General features: G+C 38.4%; 1 protein-coding gene across 1 annotated transcript in view; it reads left to right on the top strand.

Moving 5' to 3' along the window:
- LOC307061478 (transmembrane protease serine 11E-like) overlaps nt 1-18952 on the top strand; it is a 31690-nt gene extending 12738 nt beyond the window's left edge. The window contains exons 4-8 of the mRNA XM_079716645.1: nt 9165-9203; nt 10699-10876; nt 11720-11979; nt 12586-12728; nt 18532-18952. Of these exons, the coding sequence (XP_079572771.1) occupies nt 9165-9203; nt 10699-10876; nt 11720-11979; nt 12586-12728; nt 18532-18693 (782 nt within the window). The 3' untranslated portion in view covers nt 18694-18952. The remainder of the gene's footprint in view (nt 1-9164; nt 9204-10698; nt 10877-11719; nt 11980-12585; nt 12729-18531) is intronic.
- The last annotated feature ends 306 nt before the right edge of the window (nt 18953-19258 follow it).

The raw sequence follows: 19258 nt of genomic DNA, 5'->3' as shown, positions 1-19258 counted from the left end.
TAATATGTGTCTTGGCATATTTCTCCTTGCATTTATTCTGTATGGGACTCTCTGTGCCTCCTGGACTTGGTTAACTATTTCCTTTCCTATATTAGGGAAGTTTTCAAGTATAATCTCTTCAAATATTTTCTCAGTCCCTTTCTTTTTCTCTTCTTCTTCTGGAACCCCTATAATTCGAATGTTTGTGCGTTTAATGTTGTCCCAGAGGTCTCTGAGACTGTCCTCTGTTCTGTTTATTCTTTTTTTCTGTATTTTGCTCTGCATCAGTTATTTCCACTATTTTACCTTCCACCTCACTTATCCGTTCTTCTGCCTCAGTTATTCTGCTATTGATCCCATCTAGAGTATTTTTCATTTCATTTATTGTGTTTTTAATCGATGCTTGATTCATCTTTAGTTCTTCTAGGTCCTTGTTAACTCTTTCTTGCATTTTGTCTATTGTATTTCCAAGATTTTGGATCATGGAAATAGAATCTTGGATCATCTTTACTATCATTATTCTGAATTCTTTTTCAGGTAGACTGCCTATTACCTCTACATTTGTTAGGTCTGGTGGGTTTTTATCTTGCTCCTTCACCTGCTGTGTGTTTTTCTGTCTTCTCATTTTGCTTATCTTCCTGTGTTTGGGGTCTCCTTTTTGCAGGCTGCAGATTCGTAGTTCCCGTTGTTTTTGGTGTCTGTCCCCAGTGGCTAAGGTTGTTTCAGTAGGTTGTGTAGGCTTCCTGGTTGGGGGGACTAGTGCCTGTGTTCTGGTGGTTGAGGCCCGATCTTGTCTTTCTGGTGGACAGGTCCACGTCTGGTGGTGTGTTTTGGGGTGCCTGTGGCCTTATTATGTTTTTAGGCAGCCTCTCTGCTAATGGGTGGGGTTCTGTTCCTGCCTTGCTAGTTTCTTGGCATAGGGTGACCAGCACTGTAGCTTGCTGGTCGTTGACTGAAGCTGGGTGCTCGTGTTGAGATGGAGATCTCCGGGAGACCTTCACCGCTTGATATTATGTGGAGCTGGGAGGTCTCTTGTGGACCCGTGTCCTGAAGTTGGCTCTCCCACTTCAGAGGCACAGCACTGACTCCTGGCTGCAGCACCAAGAGCCTTTCATCTACCTGGCTCAGAATAAAAGGGAGAAAATGTAGAAAGAAAGAATTAGTAGAAGAAAGAAAGAGAGAGAGAAAGAAAGGAAGATGGAAAGGAAGGAAGGAAGGAAGCAAGAAAGAAAGGAGGGAGGGAGGGAGGAAGGACGGAAAGAGTGAAAGGAAGAAAGGCGGGAGGGAGGAATGAAAGGAAAAGAAAGAGTGAAAGGAAGAACGGAGGGAGGGAGGGAGGAAGGAAAGAAAGAAAGAAAGAAAGAGAGGAGGGAGGGAGGAAAAAAGAAAGAAAGAAAAGGGCGGAGGGAAGGAGGGAGGAAAGGAAGGTAGGAAAAAAGGAAAGAGAGAAGATAAAATAAAATAGAATAAAGTATAAAATATAGTAGCATTATTAAAAATAAAAAAGTAATTATTAAAAAAAAATGGTCGGATAGAACCCTGGGACCTATGGTGGAAGCAAAGCTATACGGAGAAAATCTCCCACAGAAGCATACACATACACATTCACAAAAAGAGAACAGGGGGGAAAAAATCAAAAATCTTGCTCTCAAAGTCCACCTCCTCAATTTGGGATAATTCGTTGTAAAAAGAGGAAAAGGGGGAAAAGTCTGAAATCTTGCTCTCAAATCCACCTGCTTAATTTGGGATAATTCGTTGTAAAAAGAGGAAAAGGGGAAAAAAATCTTAAATCTTGTCCTCAAAGTCCACCTCCTCAATTTGGGATGATTCGCTGTCCATTCATGCACTCCAGAGACGCAGGGCACATCAAGCGGACCATGGAGCTTTAATCCGCTGCCTCCGAGGCTGAACAGAGAGATTTCCCTGTCTCTTCTCTGCTCTCACAGCTCCCGGGTCTCAGCCTTGGACCTGGCCCCGCCTCTGCGCATAGGTCGCCGGAGTGCGTCCGTTCTTCGCTCAGACAGGACGGGTTTAAAGGAGCCGCTGATTTGGGGGCTCTGGCTCACTCAGGCCGAGGGGAGGGAGGGGTGCGCAGTGCGGGGCGGGCCTGCGGCGGCAGAGGCCGGTGTGACGTTGCACCAGCCCGAGGCGCTCCGTGCGCTTTCCCGGGGAAGCTGTCCCTGGGTCCCGGGACCCCGGCAGTGGCGGGCTGCACAGGCTCCCCGGAAGGGGGGTGCACAGTGACCTGCGCTCACACACAGGCCTTGTGGCGGCGGCAGCAGCAGCCCCAGCGTCCCACGCCCGTCTCTGGGGTCCGTGCCTTCAGCCGCGGCTCGCGCCCGTCTCTGGAGCTTCTTTAAGCAGCCCTCTTAATGCCCTCTCCTCGCGCACCAGGAAACAAAAGGGAAGAAGTCTCTTGCCTCTTCGGCAGCTCCAGACTTTTTCCCCGGACTCCCTCCAGGCTAGCCGCGGCGCACCAACCCCTTCAGGCTCTCTTCCAGCCGCCAGCCCCAGTCCTCTCCCTGCGCTCCGACTGAAACCCGATACCTGAGCCTCAGCTCCCAGCCCCGCCTGCCCCGGCGGCCGAGCAGACAAGCCTCTCGGGCTGGTGAGTGCCGGTCGGCACCGATCCTCTGTGCGGGAATCTCTCTGCTTTGCCCTCCGCACCCCTGTTGCTGTGCTCTCCTCCTCCTCCGCTACTCCGAAGCTTTCCCCCTCCGCCGCCCGCAGTCTCTGCCCACGAAGGGGCTTGTAGTGTGTGGAAGCCTTTCCTCCTTCACCCCTCCCTCCCACTGGTGCAGGTCCCGTCCCTATCCTTTTGTCTCTGTTTATTCTTCTTTCTTTTGCCCTACCCAGGTATGTGGGGAGTTTCTTGCCTTTTGGGGGGTCTGAGGTCTTCTGTCAGCGTTCAGTATGTGTTCTGTAGGAGTTGTTCCACGTGTAGATGAATTTCTGATGTATCTGTGGGGAGGAAGGTGATCTCCGCGTCTTACTCTTCTGCCATCTTCCTCCGGATCTCTATTTCCCTTCTTGATACAGGCACATTTTACCAATGCTCTCTACCTTCAGCTTATGTGAGAAAGAACCAAAAGATCCTTCTATGTCATTATTTTCAGCTGAAGCTTTTGGCTAATACAAAGAAATACCGGGAGCAAGAAAGTATATGAGAGGGTCCCTTAGTCATTCATGTTTATTAGAATGCCATTGCCTTCTTTTGTGTTCTAAGCAAGTTCTGGTTCAAACAGAAAACAGCCTCCTGAGACTGTCACTGCCCTTTGCTTACACAGTGATAGACATCACACACTTATACTCACTTTGAGATTGCTAAATATTGTGGGTCCACTGGAATTCTTAGTTCGTAAGATATTGTGCATGATATATACAAAAGGGGTAGCAAGAATCCATGGGCACACCTATTGTGTATATCTCCTCTGCCCATGCCATCTCTATTATCCTGTCAAACTTCACTTCCAAACATGTTATGAGATAAAATTATTATGAATTTCAAGACAGTGAACATTAAACCAAGTGAGATGTCATGCTGAGAGCAGGACTCAGTGCAGATACACAAGTCACACACCCATGAAGTCAGCCCTGTTAGTAGTATTGTAAAAAAAAAAAAAAAGAAAGAAATTCAACTAAATAAATTTAAAGATTTAATTGTCTTTATTTAAAGATTCACAAATTGTGCAGTTGCTTGGTACAATTTCAATTTTCTTAAATTTTCCACCACTTGATTTGTGACCCAAGATGTGATCTATCCTGGAGAATAGAAGCCTTAGCAGATAGATAGAAGCTCTGAGGAGCTGTACAAAATGGAAGATTTTTATAGCCAGAAGGAGGTGAGACAAGAAAGCTTTCTAACAGAGTGGACTGTGTCATGAAAGGGCAACTTCAGTTGGGAGTAGGTGAGGTCTAGCAGACAGATTACTTCACTGGTGCCGACCAGGTAATTCCAGATTGACTGATTAAAGGTCACATTCCTGAGACACGCTGAAACTGCAATTAGGCTAGGTATTAGGTGGTTTGCTGATGTAGGACTTGGTACAAGTCACTCCATTTTGAGTCTCCTTATTTCTTTTTTTAACAGTATCAACATGCAAAGCCATTTAAAGCTTGTGTTTCCATATTTATTTTCTGTTTGGATGATCTGTCCATACTGTAGGTGGGGGTGTTAAATTCCCCTACTATTATTGTGTTACTGTCAATTTCCCCTTTTATTGTTGTTAACATTTGCCTTATGTATTGAGGTGCCCCTATGTTGGATGCATAAATATTTATAACTGTTACATCTTCTTCTTGGATTGATCCCTTGATCATTATGTAGTGTCCTTCCTTATCTCTTGTAACAGTCTTTATTTTAAAGTCTATTTTATCTGATGTGAGTATTGTTACTCCAGCTTTCTTTTGATTTCCATTTGCATGGAATATCTTTTTCCATCCCCTCACTTTCAGTCTGTATGTGTCCCTATGTCTGAAATGGGTCTCTTGTAGACAGAATATATATGGGTCTTGCTAAATGATACAATAGACCAGATAGATTTAATTGATAGCTATAGGACATTCCACCCGAAAGTAGCAGAATACACTTTCTTCTGAAGTGCGCATGGAACATTCTCCAGGATAGATCACATCTTGGGTCACAAATCAAGTGGTGGAAAATTTAAGAAAATTGAAATTGTACCAAGCATCTTTTACAACCAAAACACTATGAGATTAGAAATCAATTACTGGAAAAGAAACTGTAAAAAAACAAACACATAGAGGCTAAAAAATATGTCACTAAATAATCAAGATATCACTGAAGAAATCAAAGAGGAAATAGAAAAATACCTACGAACAAATGACAATGAAAATGCAATGACCCAAACCTGTGGGATGTAGCAAGAGGGAAGTTTATAGCAATACAGTGCTACATCAAGAAACAAGAAAAATCTCAAACAAACAATCTAATCTTACACCTAAAGCAACTAGAGAAAGAAGAAAAAAGAAAACCCAAACAGTAGAAGGAAAGTAATCATAAAGATCAGAGCAGAAATAAATGAAATAGAAATGAATAAAACAATAGCAAAGATCAATAAAACTAAAGGTTGGTTCTTTGAGAAGATAAACAAAATTGATAAACCTTTAGCCAGACGCATCAAGAAAAAAAGGGAGAGGACTCAAATCAATAAAATTAGAAATGAAAAAGGAGAAATTACAACTGACACCACAGAAATACAAAGGATTATAAGAGAACACTACAAAAAACTATATACCAATAAAATGGACAACCTCAAAGAGGTGGACGAATTCTTAGAAAGGTACAATTTTCCAAGACTGAACCACGAAGAATTAGAAAATATAAACAACCTATCACAAGTAATGAAATTGAAACTCTGATTAAAAATCTTTGAACAAACAAAAGTCCAGGACCAGATGGCTTCACAGTCGAATTCTATCAAACATTTAGAGAAGAGCTAGTACCATCCTTCTCAAACTCTTCCAAAAAATTGTAGAAGGAGGAACACCCTCAAAGTCATTCTATGAGGTCACCATCACCCTGATACCAAAACCAGAAAAGGTATCAGAAAAAAGAAAATTACAGACTAATATCACTGATGAATATAAACACAAAAATCCTCAACAAAATACTAGCAAACAGAATCCAACAACACATTAAAAGGATCATACACCATGATCAAGTGGGATTTGTCCCAGGAATGCAAGGATTCTTCAGTATATGCGAATCAATCAATGTGATACATCATATTAACAAATTAAGGAATAAAAACCATATGATCATCTCAATAGATGCAGAAAAAGCTTTTGACAAAATTCAATGCCCATTTATGATAAAAACTCTCCAGAATGGGCATAGAAGAAACCTACCTCAACATAATAAAGGCCATATATGATAAACCCACAGCAAATGTTCTCAATGGTGAAAAACTGAAAGCATTTCCTCTAAGATCAGGAAGGAGACAAGGAAGCCCACCCTCACCAATATTATTCAACACAGTTTTGGAAGTCCTAACCACGGCAATCAGAGAAGAAAAAGAAATAAAAGGAATCCAAATTAGAAAAGAAGAAGTAAAACTGTCACTGTTTGCACATGTCATGATACTATACATAGAAAATCCTAAAGATGCCACCAGAAAACTACTAGAACTACTTGATGAATTTGATAAGGCTGCAGGAAACAAAATTAATGCACAGAAATCTCTTGCATTCCTATAAATGAACCACAAAGGATAAGAAAGAAAAATTAAAGAAACAATCTCATTTACCATTGCAACAAAAAGAATAAAATACCTAGGAATAAACCTTCCTAAGGAGGCAAAAGACCTGTCTGTACTCAGGAAACTATAAAACAATGATGAAAGAAATCAAAGATAACATAAACAGATGGAGAAATATACCATGTTCTTGGATTGAAAGAATCAATATTGTGAAAATGCCTATACTACCCAAAGCAAACTACAGATTCAGTGCAATCCATATCAAATTACCAATGGCATTCTTCACAGAATTAGAAGAAAAAGTTTTACAATTTGTATGGAAGCACAAAATACCCCAAAGAGCCAAAGCAATCTTGAGAAAGAAAAACTGAGCTGGAGGTATCAGGCTCCCTGACTTCAAAGTATACTACAAAGCTATAGTAATCAAGATAGGATGGTACTGGCACAAAAATAGACATATAGGTCAATGGTACAGGATAGAAAGCCCAGAGATAGACCCATGCACATATAGTTATCTAATTTATGATGAAGGAAGCAAGAACATACAATGGAGAAAAGACAGCCTCTTCAATAAATGGTGTTGGGAAAACTGGACAGCTACATGTAAAAGAATGAAATTAGAACACTCCTTAACACCATATACAAAAATAAACCCCAAATGGATTAAAGACCTAAATGTAAGACTGGAGACTCTAAAACTCTTGGAGGAAAACATAGGAAAAACACTCTTTGACATAAACCACAGCAAGATCTTTTTTGACCCACCTCCTTGAGTAATGGAAATAAAAACAAAAATAAACAAATGGGACCTAATGAAACATCAAAGCTTTTGCACAGCAAAGGAAGCCATAAACAAGATGAAAAGACAACCATCAGAATGGGAGAAAATATTTGCAAATGAAGCAACTGACCAAGGATTAATCTCCCAAATATACAAACAGCTCATGGAGCTCAAATCAAAAAAACAAACAACCCAATCCAAAAATGGGCAGAAGACTTAAACAGACATTTCACCAAAGAAGACATACAGATAGCAGTGAGGCACATGAAAAGATGCTCAACATCATTAATTATTAGAGAAATACAAATCAAAACTACAACGAGGTATTACCTCACACTGGTCACAATGGCCATCATCACAAAATCTACAAACAATAAATGCTGGAGAGGGTGTGGAGAAAAGGGAGCCCTCTTGCACTTTTGGTGGGAATGTAAATTGATATAGCCACTATGGAGAACAGTATGGAGGTTCCTTAAAAAACTAAAAATAGAACTACAGTATCACCCAGCAATTCTAGTACTGGGCATATACCCTGAGAAAACCATAATGCAAAAAGACACATGCACCCCAATGTTCATTGCAGCACTATTTACAATAGGCAGGACATGGAAACAACCTAAATGTCCAATGACAGGTGAATGGGTAAAGAAGATGTGGTACATATGTACAGTGGAATATTTCTCAGCCATAAAAAGGAATGAAATTTGGTCATTTGTAGAGATGTGGATGGACCTAGAGTCTGTCATACAGAGTGAAATAAGCTAGAAAGATAAAAACAAGTATCATATATTAACGCATATATGTGGAATCTAGAAAAATGTTACAGATGAACCTATATGCAGGGAAGGAATAGAAACATAGATGTAGAGAACAGATATTTAGACACAGGTAAGGAAGGGGAGGGTGGGATGAACTGAGAAATTAGGATTGACATATGTACACTACCATGTGTAAAATAGCTAGTAGAAACATGCTATAAAGCACAGAAAGCTCGGTGCTCTGTGATGACCTAGGTGGTTGGGATGTAGGGTGAGTGGGGTGTGAACGAGGTCTAAGAGGGAGGGGATATATATATGTATACATATAGCTGATTCACGTCACTGTACAGCAGAAACTAACACAACATTGTAAAGAAAATATACTCCAATTAAAAAAAATGCAAAGCCATAATTTTCTCTAGGAAAAGCTTGAAATAAAGAACAGGTTATTGAAATAGGGAGACTAGTGGTGGTGTTTTATTTACTGAGAATAAATGGTCACTTCTTCCTCATTTTTGTCCTTTTCCCCAAATATAGCCAGAATAGAGAAAGTCAGAAAGAAGCCTCTCAAGAATACAGATTTTTTTTGTGTGGTAAATCAATACTATTAAATACTAAAAGAAAAATTAACTTTAATTTTTTTTGCGTTTAGAACTCTCATCTTACAATGTTCTAAGAAAATAGGTTGGGCCATTGGAAATCTACTGAGTCAGGAAATTTGAGTTCTTAAAGTTTTATGTATCTGTCGGTTGGTTTAGTGTTTGGATAGGATTAGGGCCTGATTGTTGACAAGTCAACAAACTAAGGAGCCACTGGCTAGAGTTGAATGACAATTTGAGGGCAAACCATCTTGCTAAAACTTCAGCTGAAAGAAGACCTGGAAAAAGATAACATTTGCTTTTAAATGGGAGTAAGGACAAATTTATGGCCACTGGAATATGTTATACAGATGGAACTATGCCTATGAGTTTGGTTAAAAAAAAAAAAAATCTGAAATAATGGTCAATAAAAATACCATCGCATCTGGGGAATCAATACTCTGGTTTAGAATAGTATGTCCCCCCCCAAAAGGCTGAACTACCTGCACCTTATTTCCGGCTATAAAATTCAGCTTCCTGGGTTTCAGCACAAAACTACTGAGTCAGAATCACTGGGAAGAGGAACAGGAATTGACAGTATAAAGATGCACTCTAGGTGACTTTAGCCACACTAAAGTTTAAGAAGCACTGTTCAAATCTCCCTTCTCCCCAAGACAATGAACATATTCTATCTATGATAAACTAACTGTGTTGCTTTTTTTTTTAACAACATAGAGATACTATCCAATAATGGAATTGAGCAACCTTTAGTATTTGAAGTACTCAGAGGCATTATGAAATTCTGATGTGCAGACCCTGTTCTATTCACCATTTCTGTGTGTTTCAGAAATCAACGATATAGAAACAGACAACTTTCTGAACAATTGTAAGTTTAATATATTTATTAAAATTGCATTACCTGAATGAAAAACTTTAACTCTGGATTATTTAGGCTTACTTTGTTGGTATTATAGGGTCAGAATAAAGTTTGATCTGTGCACAGCTCATGGTATTTTATCTTATTTCTGAGGCACATTTTATTGCAAAAGGATAAAAACTGGGAGGACTTTGGAATGGATGTACGGGGCTTGTGGCAGATGTGTAGTGGAAGAGAGTAATACGGTTGTTAAAGAAAAGGCAAAAATACTTCTCAATGTTCTGATTGCAGATATCTACAATATACTCTCATGAACATTTTCTAAAGATTATATAAAAGAAATCTGTATGTTGCTATTAGTCAGCTAGAGGCAGAAATTTAGTGTTACTCTACACTAAATAAAATCTTGATGTTATTAATCCCTATTGTAAAAATTACAGACAATTATGGGGTTGGAGTATAGACTGATGAAATTATTGAAGGCCCAGATAATATCTTCACCCATATTTAAAAAAAATACTGACTCAAGGCTTAGTGTTTCCTTTCCCCTATAGCAGAGTACCCTACCACGATTTAGAGAATACATTTGATATTTAACAGAATTAGTACACAACACATTTATGTTAAAAGATGAAAGGAACTGTGTTATTCACCAGCTCAGAATGTTGGTTAATTCACAAACTTAGCTAAACATAAAACCAAAGGATAATCCCATTACCTAAATGGCATATATTTTTGTCACCAATATTTAGTTGGAACTTGCTATGTGCTAGTGCTGTGTTAGTCAATAGGGATATAAAATGGATAAGATTTACTCCTTGCTTAAGGCAGCTCATACTCAAATGAGACTAGATATATGAGACTAATGCATAAACAGAGTTCTAAAATAATAGTTCTCAAACAGGGGCAATTTGGCCCCCAAGTGACTCTGTCTTATTGTGGCATTTTGGTTATCATGATTGTGTGTGTGGGGGGGATGCTATTGGTACTAGTGTATATAGGCCAGGGATCCTTTAAACATCCTATTATGCATGAGGCGGCCCCACACACAAGGAATTATCCATCTAACAGTGTCAATAGTGCCAAGATTGAGACATCCTGTTATAAACAATATCCTCATACTAATATTAGATGTATATACATACAATAATATAAACTAATATATATTAATCTATTATATAGAGATATATATACACACAGAGTATTATTATTGTTACTATTATTGTTATTATTATTTTGATGTAAGCATCAAGAAAGTCATAAGTAATCCAGTGTGGAAGCAAGGGAATTATTAGGGAAGGCATCCTATAGAAGGTAATGACTGATTTAAATCTTACAAGATGAAAAGGAGTTAAATAAATGGAACACTACAGTTTAAGCAAAGGTAAGAACAAGAGAAAATATTTGATACTGTTGGAGCACAAAGTATAAGAAATTTGAGACACAGTAACACAATTTGATACTTAAAAAACAACTGCTAACTAATGCATCATCTCTTTTGCAGGCTGTGGGACACGAAGGAACAAAACTACAAGACAGAGTCTCAGGATTGTTGGTGGGACAGAGGTACAAGAGGGTGAATGGCCATGGCAAGCTAGTCTGCAATGGAATGGGATCCATCGCTGTGGAGCAACTTTGATTAATGACACATGGCTTGTGAGTGCTGCTCACTGCTTTAGAACGTAAGTCCTGAACCTTGAGAATGACTAAGGGTAAGCAAAGTGCACTAGGGCTTGGCAGGAAGGAAATATCTCATGAGAGATGAGTTTAATACAAATTAAAGATCATATACATATGAGAGTGGGAAACTCATAAATCTTAGTAAGAGGTTTTATAGTTTAGAAATGGAAATGGTACCAAAGTACATGTAGATAAATTATCCATTGACAACTACACAATAATTTATCAAAGGAAGCAGGAATTTGAGAGTCATCTATCAGAGATGGAGGCCAGGTGGATTGTAGGTTTGAGCCTGATAGGGAAATTCCACGTTGTATGAAAAAATTAAATATGAAGAAATTTGGTAGTTACAAATTATACAACTGAATAGGTCGACTAGTTATATTTCAAGGAATTTCAATTCAATCTTCCAACCCAGTGCAAAATGCCTACAGTATACAGGATAAGTAATGCTTTCTTAAATTATTGTATAACATTTTCGATTTTCAGAGAAATGTGTGGATAGGCAACATGGTGCACATAGAATACATTCAGTTCTCTCATTCTGTACAGGATATGCTTTCCATATGTACCCTGGAGTCAACTGATGCCCAGAAATGTCAAAAGGTCCTAGGATCTGGAGTGGGTGACTAGTGGCGTGCATATCCTAAGAAACATGCCAAGGTGGAATTTCCACCTGATCTGACACCTGAGCCTTAGATTGGAAAGAGTTTGTATCTATGCATATAAACCATCATTTTAAAAAGAAAACTTACATTGATACTTTTACACTAACTTATTTAATATAAATAGTTATATTGGTAAAAATGGTAAAGTAGGATTTTTTCCTCATACTTTCTCCTCAGGTATAAGGACCCAGCCAGATGGACTGCTTCCTTTGGAGTAAAAATAAAGCCTCCAAAAATGAAACAAGGCCTCCGGAGGATAATTGTGCATGAAAAATATAAATATCCATCACATGACTATGATATTTCAGTTGCAGAGCTTTCTAGCCCTGTTTCCTACACAAATGCAGTACACAGAATTTGTCTCCCTGATGCATCCCGTGAATTCCACCCTGGTGATGAGATGTTTGTGACAGGATTTGGAGCACTGCAAAATGATGGTGCGCATCTGAGGAGAAAGTCAAATCATAGTAATTTAATTTGGTATTCTAAGGCATTTAAAAAATGGAATGCCATTATGCCAAAATATGTTTGTGGGTTGATCATATTGACTGGGGCCAAGTCAGGCCCTACTTGTGAACTAAGTCATTTAGAAGACACATAAATTCCTTCAGGCCTTAGGTTACTATCAAATACATCACTACCACTATAGTAATTGTGCTTGGTAAGGTGTCTGTAAGAGTAAATATGTCTGAAATTTTTACTAGGGTATTAACCACATAAGAGATTAGGGATCATTAATACATACACCCAGTTGTGAAGATCAGAGAATCATAAAGCCGCCATTCTCCCCTGCTGAAATTATCTTCTAAGCTTAACAATGACAGAGAAATTACTTAAACAACTGGAGCTTCTTTCCTAGGCACCTAACTTCATTTAAAATAGTTAGAAAAGAATTCATTTCCCAAATTTTACTGTATCTGAAAAAATACATATCCTAAGATTCTATGCCACCATCTTATCTAATAATTAATTATAAAAGACTTTCTTCAGGTTTATAGAATATATGTAGATTTATAAATATGAAGTCTATTTTTTTCCTTTAGGAAGCAGTCAAAATCAGCTTCGGCAAGTACAAGTGGATCTCATAGACACTAAAATCTGTAATGAAGAGAAAGCTTACAATAATGCCATAACTCCTAGAATGTTATGTGCTGGCTTCTTGAAAGGAAAGAGAGATGCGTGCCAGGTAAGTGGTTTGCTACATAATTTTTTGTTCACCTTTTATTTTAAAATAATTACAGCTTTACAGGAAGTTGCAAAGATAGTACAGAGGGGTCTCATCTTCTATCATCACAGAGGTCCGTCTCCCTTTATAATAACATCTATTTCCCTCCCCCAACACTTTACCATCACTAACACCTGGCAATCACCAATCTGTTCGCCCTCTATAATTTTGTAATTTTGAGAGTGTAGCATCGTACAGTAACCTTTTTTTAGAATTCCATTTTGATTTATTTATTAGTGTTTTTGACCAGACTCTCTCTTTGTAAGAAAATTGTGTGGTTCCTCTAAGTTAAATACACATAACTTATCACTGGCATTGAGATTTTACTAGTTTGAGTTGGGTTTAGAATAGAAAATGTACCTCCTTTTAAGTCTCTTTAACCCTCCCTCATTTATAATATTAAATATTAATAAATATAAATATTAAATATTTCCTCTCTATATGCTGAGAGCCACATCAAACAATGTTTCTGCTTCAAGTGCCAAATGTAACTTAGAAAACTCAAGAGGAGAAGGGAAGTCTATTTATTCATAATTTGTTCTTTCTATCCTTCTGGTTTTCTAAGATTCTTTTTATATCATTTCTCTTCTGTTTCAGAAACTTCCTTTAGCCATTCTTTTAGTGTAGATCTGCTAGTGACAAATTCCCTTAGATTTTGTTTGCAAAATTCTATATTTCCTATTCATTTCTAAATCATAATTTTGCCAGATATAGAATTTAGGATTGACAATTTTTTTCCCCAGCACTTAAATCATGGCCTCTGTGATCTCTGATGAGGAATCTGCTGTTATTAGAATTGTTTTTCCCTAAAAGATGAGGTGTCATTTCTCTCTTGCTGTGTTCAAGGTTTTTTCTTTGTCTTTAGTTTTCAGAAGTTTGATTATGTATCTTGTCATGGATTTCTCTGGGTTATACTGTTTAGGGCTTGCTCAGCTTTTTAAAATGAAGGTTTATGTCCTTTAACAAATTTGGGAAATTTCCAGCCATTATTTCTTTGAAAACTTTTTCAGCCTTACTTTCTTTTTTGTCTCTTTCTGGAACTCTAATAACAGGTACGTTAGCTCTTCCATTATGGTCTCAGAGATCTCTAAGCTTCTGTTCTTTTTTTTTTTCCACTCCTCTTTCTCTCTGTTCAAATTGAGTAATTTCTATCATTCTGTCTTCAAGTTCATTGACTTTTTTCTTCCATCATCCCCATTGTTCTGTTAAGTACTTCTAGTGAGGTGGTCTTTTTTTTTTTTTTTTTTTTTGTAGATTATTGTATTTTTCAGTTCTGAGATTTCCATTTGATCCTTTGTGTATGCTATTTCTTTACTGAAACTTCTAAATTTTTTCATTTATTTCAAACATGGTGGTAGTTGCTCATTAAGACATTTTTGTGATGGCTGCTTTAAAATCTTTGTCAGATAACTCCAACATCTGTGTCATCTCAGTGTCAGTGTCTATTGATTGCCTTTTCTCACTCAAGTCAAAATATTCCTGGTTCTTGGTATTGAGTGATTTTCAGACATATCCTGGACATTTTGGGTATTATGAGTCCCTGTATCTTCTGTTTTAACAGGGTTCCTCTGACATGACACCAGAGAGGGTAGGGAAGTGCTATCTTATTCCCACTCATTGTCCTCTGACACCAGGGTGGTGAATAGTGCTTTGTTACTGCTGGATGGAGGTGGAATTTCAGGCTCCTCACTAGGCGTGGGTTTTTTTGATTGTTGTTGCTTTTTTTTTAAAGGTTAGAGAAACTTATTAAATATAATTTTCATTAAATAGTTTCTTTTTCCCATCCTCACCAACTTGTTGGATGAACAGAAAATCCCCCACCCCTTCCATTGGGGGCATTCCACATGTAAAGCCTGAGATAGTGAGGATGAAGTATCAATATAAAAATACCACTCTGGATGGGGGTATCTTTTTACTGCTCCTCTTGTGGTCTCCACTGACCTCATGGGGTAGTGGCCTCATCACTGCTTGGCTCTCCACTAAGTCTCTTCTGACATCACCCTAGTGGGAGAGAAAGTTATGCCTCCTTACCATTGGGTAGTAGTCCATGCTCCCCAGCTGGTCACCAGAGAGGAGGCAGAGGAGGGCTTCATCATCACCTGGCAGGGATGAAAGAGTGGCTCCCCACTCAGCCTCCTCTGACATAAGTCTGATGGGGAATTGTGCCTCATTAGATCCTGGTAAGGCTGGAAGTCTAGGCTCCCCAATTGGCCTTTGCTTATAGGGGTTGGAATGGGGCCACAGTTTTTTTCTGTTATAGGCTGGAGTGTGTACTCATCAACCAGCTTCAACATTATCAACTCATGGTCGATCTTATTTCATTCCTATATATTTTAACCCCCCAACCTTCTTCTCCCCACCCTAAACTCTAGATCTATTTTGAAGTAAATCAAAGATGTATATGATTTCACTTGAAAATATGTCACCTATTCTACAATGCCATTTTGATAACAGTATTAGATGTGAATGTCTCATAAATTTGGGGAATTAAAGAGGAGGAACAAAGTTTAGCCTTGGTTATAATTATAATATCCTGCTTTTCTATTTCAGGGGGGACTGGGCACTCATTTTCCCCCCTCTTTTATGTCTACTCTCCACAATTTTTGCCACTTTACTGCCTCCATATATTTTAATATTTCGAAAATCATTAATAACTTTATATGCAAAAACCTTTACTTGGGTGTCCTACTCCTTCCCATCTCAGTGGCATGTGGCTACCTCCTCTTAAAATATGATCTTCCTTTGGGTTCTATGATCCTGAAATATGGTGATTTTCCCCTCCCTCCTTCTCCAACAACTCATTCCTGGTTCCTTATTTTGGTTTCTCTTTCTCTTCCTCTCTCCCTCTCTCTAAGCCTGGCTGCTCCTCAACACTCATTTTTTGTCCTCTCTGTATACTCACTCAAAGAAATGATCTTTTCTTTAAGTCAGCTGTCACTTTAATGACTTCCAACTCTACATCTCCAAAATTAACCTCTTGCCCAAATTCAGCCTCACATTTTCATGTACTCCAAAACTGTTTCCATTTATGTTTTAAGTTGTTAGTATAAGACTAAAATTTATGTACTTGCCCTCTTAAACTCAACAGGCATCACAAAATGTTACCTGTTTTTTCATTTCAAGTTTCTCATTTATGTGGTTGGCTTTCATTATTCTTGGAATCTTCTTTTACTCTTAAATCTCTTTCACATGTAATCAATTAAGTCATGAAATATTTTTCCTCTTTACTATTTCTTCCAAATTTATCTCTTTGTCTTTATTCTTTCTGTTAAGATCCTACTCTATTCCTTCATTACTTCATATCTTGATCACTAACATTGGTTTCTAGTTTGGCTTCTTCTAGTTTTAAAAGTCTCTGTTGTGATATATATATATATATTCTTTCAAAAAAATTTTTTATTGGAGTATAGTTGATTTACAATGTTGTGTTAGTTTCTGCTGTACAGCATAGTGAATCAGTTATACATACACATATTCTTTTATTTTTTCTTTGGCTATGTTGGGTCTTCCTTGCGGTGAGCTGGCTTTCTCTAGTTGCAGTGAGCAGGGGCTACTCTTCATTGTGGTTCACGAGCTTCTCATTGTGGTGGCTTCTCTTGTTGTGGAGCTTGGGCTCTAGGCATGCAGCCTCAGTAGCTGAGGCTCACGGGTCCTAGAGCACAGGCTCAGTAGTTGTGGCGCATGGGCTTTGTTGCTCCACCACATATGGGACCTTCCCGGGCCAGGGATGGAAACTGTGTCCCCTGCATTGCCAGGCAGATTCTTAACCACTGTGCCACCAGGGAAGTCTCATACATATATTCTTGAATAAACTTCCTGTTATGTTTCTCACTAAACCACTCACTAAAAATAACTGAATTTATGGTAAAAATAGGGTTAGATACAGACCAACAGACCCCTCAAAGGCTATGTAACTTTGTAACCAGAGAATTAACAACATCGACATCAACAAAAATAATTGTATCTTGAAAAATAACTTAGACAATGTAGGTAGACAGAATGCCCAAGTTGGCTGGTGGCTGACTTAAGGGAAGTTAAAAATCCACAGAAACAATAGAGTAGAAATACTGACTTGCTGAGGCTGAAACAATGCACATGGGAGTATAGCTCTGGGCAGAGGAGGAACTCCGACCTGCCAGGACCCAAGAATTAAGCAAGCCTGGGCTGTGCCACTCTGGACGGGGAGAGGGGTTCCTTGGCACAGACACTCTTAACATTTTCTTAAAATAGAGCCTCAAAGGCTTCCACCTGTGCAATAGCTGAGCTGAGGCCTCTTGTTCTGAAGATTGCAATTCTACTCCCATTATTCTGGCTCCACTGCCTAAGACAAAAACACATATAAGCCATGAAAACTTCCACCTTACCCTGATATAACTCCCCTATTCACCAATCTCATGTGAGCTAACTAATGTTAACAGAACCCACTATATCTTTCTCTATTTGATACTTGCTGGCATTACCTTAATTTTCAACTTGTAATGCTGTTAGACTCACTGCTCTCTTTTTTTCCTTAATTACCTTATTCTCAGACTCATTCACTCTTGTCTCTTAAACAAATTTAAGTTTTATTGTCCCTGGCATCTTCTATTTCTTTTTCCTAATCTGCTACGTCTTCACATATGCCTGGGTTCCAATTATCAAAATGATTTGTTATCAAATAGCTTCATATAATACATTTTATTTCTATAAGCAGATTGTACACTGCTTGAGAGGAGGGCTCATGTGTTTATACTCTTTTTACATCTCCTACCACATATGAGAGTATAAGTAAATACTTATTGGTTAATGGATTTAAAAATTACAAACACATTATTTCTAATTGAGTTATTATTACTATTAGTTAATATTTTTATATGGACAAAAGAAAATTCACAAGGAAGTTAGTATAATGTAGGGAAAAAATGCATAGTTTTCTGAGTTAGATCACTCTGGATATTGAATAGCACATGATATCAGGAAAATTGCTTAACTTCTGTTGGCTTCAGTTTCTTCACTGCTAAAATGGAGAAAATGAAACCTAACTCCATGTTTTGTTGCCAGAATTACATGGGTTAATGAAATAATATATTAATTAATAGTGCTGAACACTTAATGGGTGGTCAGTAACTAGAGATCCCAGGATTTTTCGGGAAGATCAGTCAGCACCTTGTTTTTATGACCTGTATAAAGAAACAGCCACTGGCTGTTTTTCACAAGGCACAAATAATTGGAATTTGTGGTTATATATAATATTTACTCAGTTCTGTTTTGTGCCAGGCTCTATGCTGAGCACATTGCATACACTGTCTTGCATAATCTTCAAAATTATCATTGAAAGTAGGTATTATTAGGAGCATTACAAATAAGCAAATTAAAGGTCTTAGCCAGCTTGGAAGGGCCAGACTTGAGATTTAAACCCAGGTGTCTGACCCTAATGTTCATATTCTTTGTCAGTAATAAATTCTTCACCCTTCTTTTGGGAGCTGTATCAAACTGATAAAGAGTATGGGCAGTTATTTTGTCAGATGTATCAGACTAGTACTGTCCTGCCAAGAGATGGAGTCTTTAATCTCTGTGTACTGAACCCTGAGTCTAAGCTGTTCTCCAGGTAGGGGAGTGCCTCCTTTATGTGAATTACTGGCATAGTTAAAAAGCATTGCTTCTCATTTGAGCACACTGAAGATTTTTGAAAACCGCCACTTTCATTAAACTCATGTTAGAAAAACAGCACATTTCTCTGTGATAAACTGAAATACTAATTGCCAATCTCTCCCTTCTCCTTTAGGGTGACTCCGGAGGACCACTGGTTAGTGCAGATGCTAGAGATATCTGGTACCTCGCTGGAGTAGTGAGCTGGGGAGACGACTGTGGGCAACCCAATAAACCCGGTGTTTATGCTAGAGTGACTGCCTTCCGGGACTGGATCGCTTCCAAAACTGGTGTCTGAGAGAGAACAACCTAGAAGAATGGAACACATTTTTGTGTAGAGGCCATTCTTAGAGATATAGAATTGCAGAAGAAGTCATGCAGATCACCTGGATGTGACCGATCGAACTAAACTATCTGCTATTTCCTTCCTAGCTCTGCTTCACATAGCATCCTGTTTCTGCCAGATGGATTCTGTCCCAACTTGCAGTCACTTGTTTTCTAGGAGTTTTCTGTCATCAAATTTTGGCTTGTTGACATAAATTTCTCATGCATACGTACGATTTGAAGTGATCCCCTCCTTCATTTCCCCAGCTTCTCTCATCTCGGTAAATTTCCACTTTCACGGTGCAGGACAAAGAGTAAAAGAAAGTATGAAAAGGAAAGAACTACATTTTTACATACAGAAAAATATTAGGTGTTTTTTTTCTTAATGGAATGAGGAAAGTGATCTTAATCATTATGAAAGCTCAAGCACACAGACAGCAGAATACCAAACACTTCATGACGGCAAAAGAATGGGAACTAACGTTAAGGAAACAAAGAGAAACTGAAATACAACTTTATTTTCATTTCCAGCAAACAAC

This window comes from Hyperoodon ampullatus (assembly GCF_949752795.1).
Source record: "Hyperoodon ampullatus genome assembly, chromosome: 1".
In the NCBI taxonomy this organism is placed as follows: Eukaryota; Metazoa; Chordata; class Mammalia; order Artiodactyla; family Ziphiidae; genus Hyperoodon; species Hyperoodon ampullatus.
Note: the sequence above shows the minus strand (reverse complement) of the source record. Positions and strands in the feature narration are given on the sequence as shown.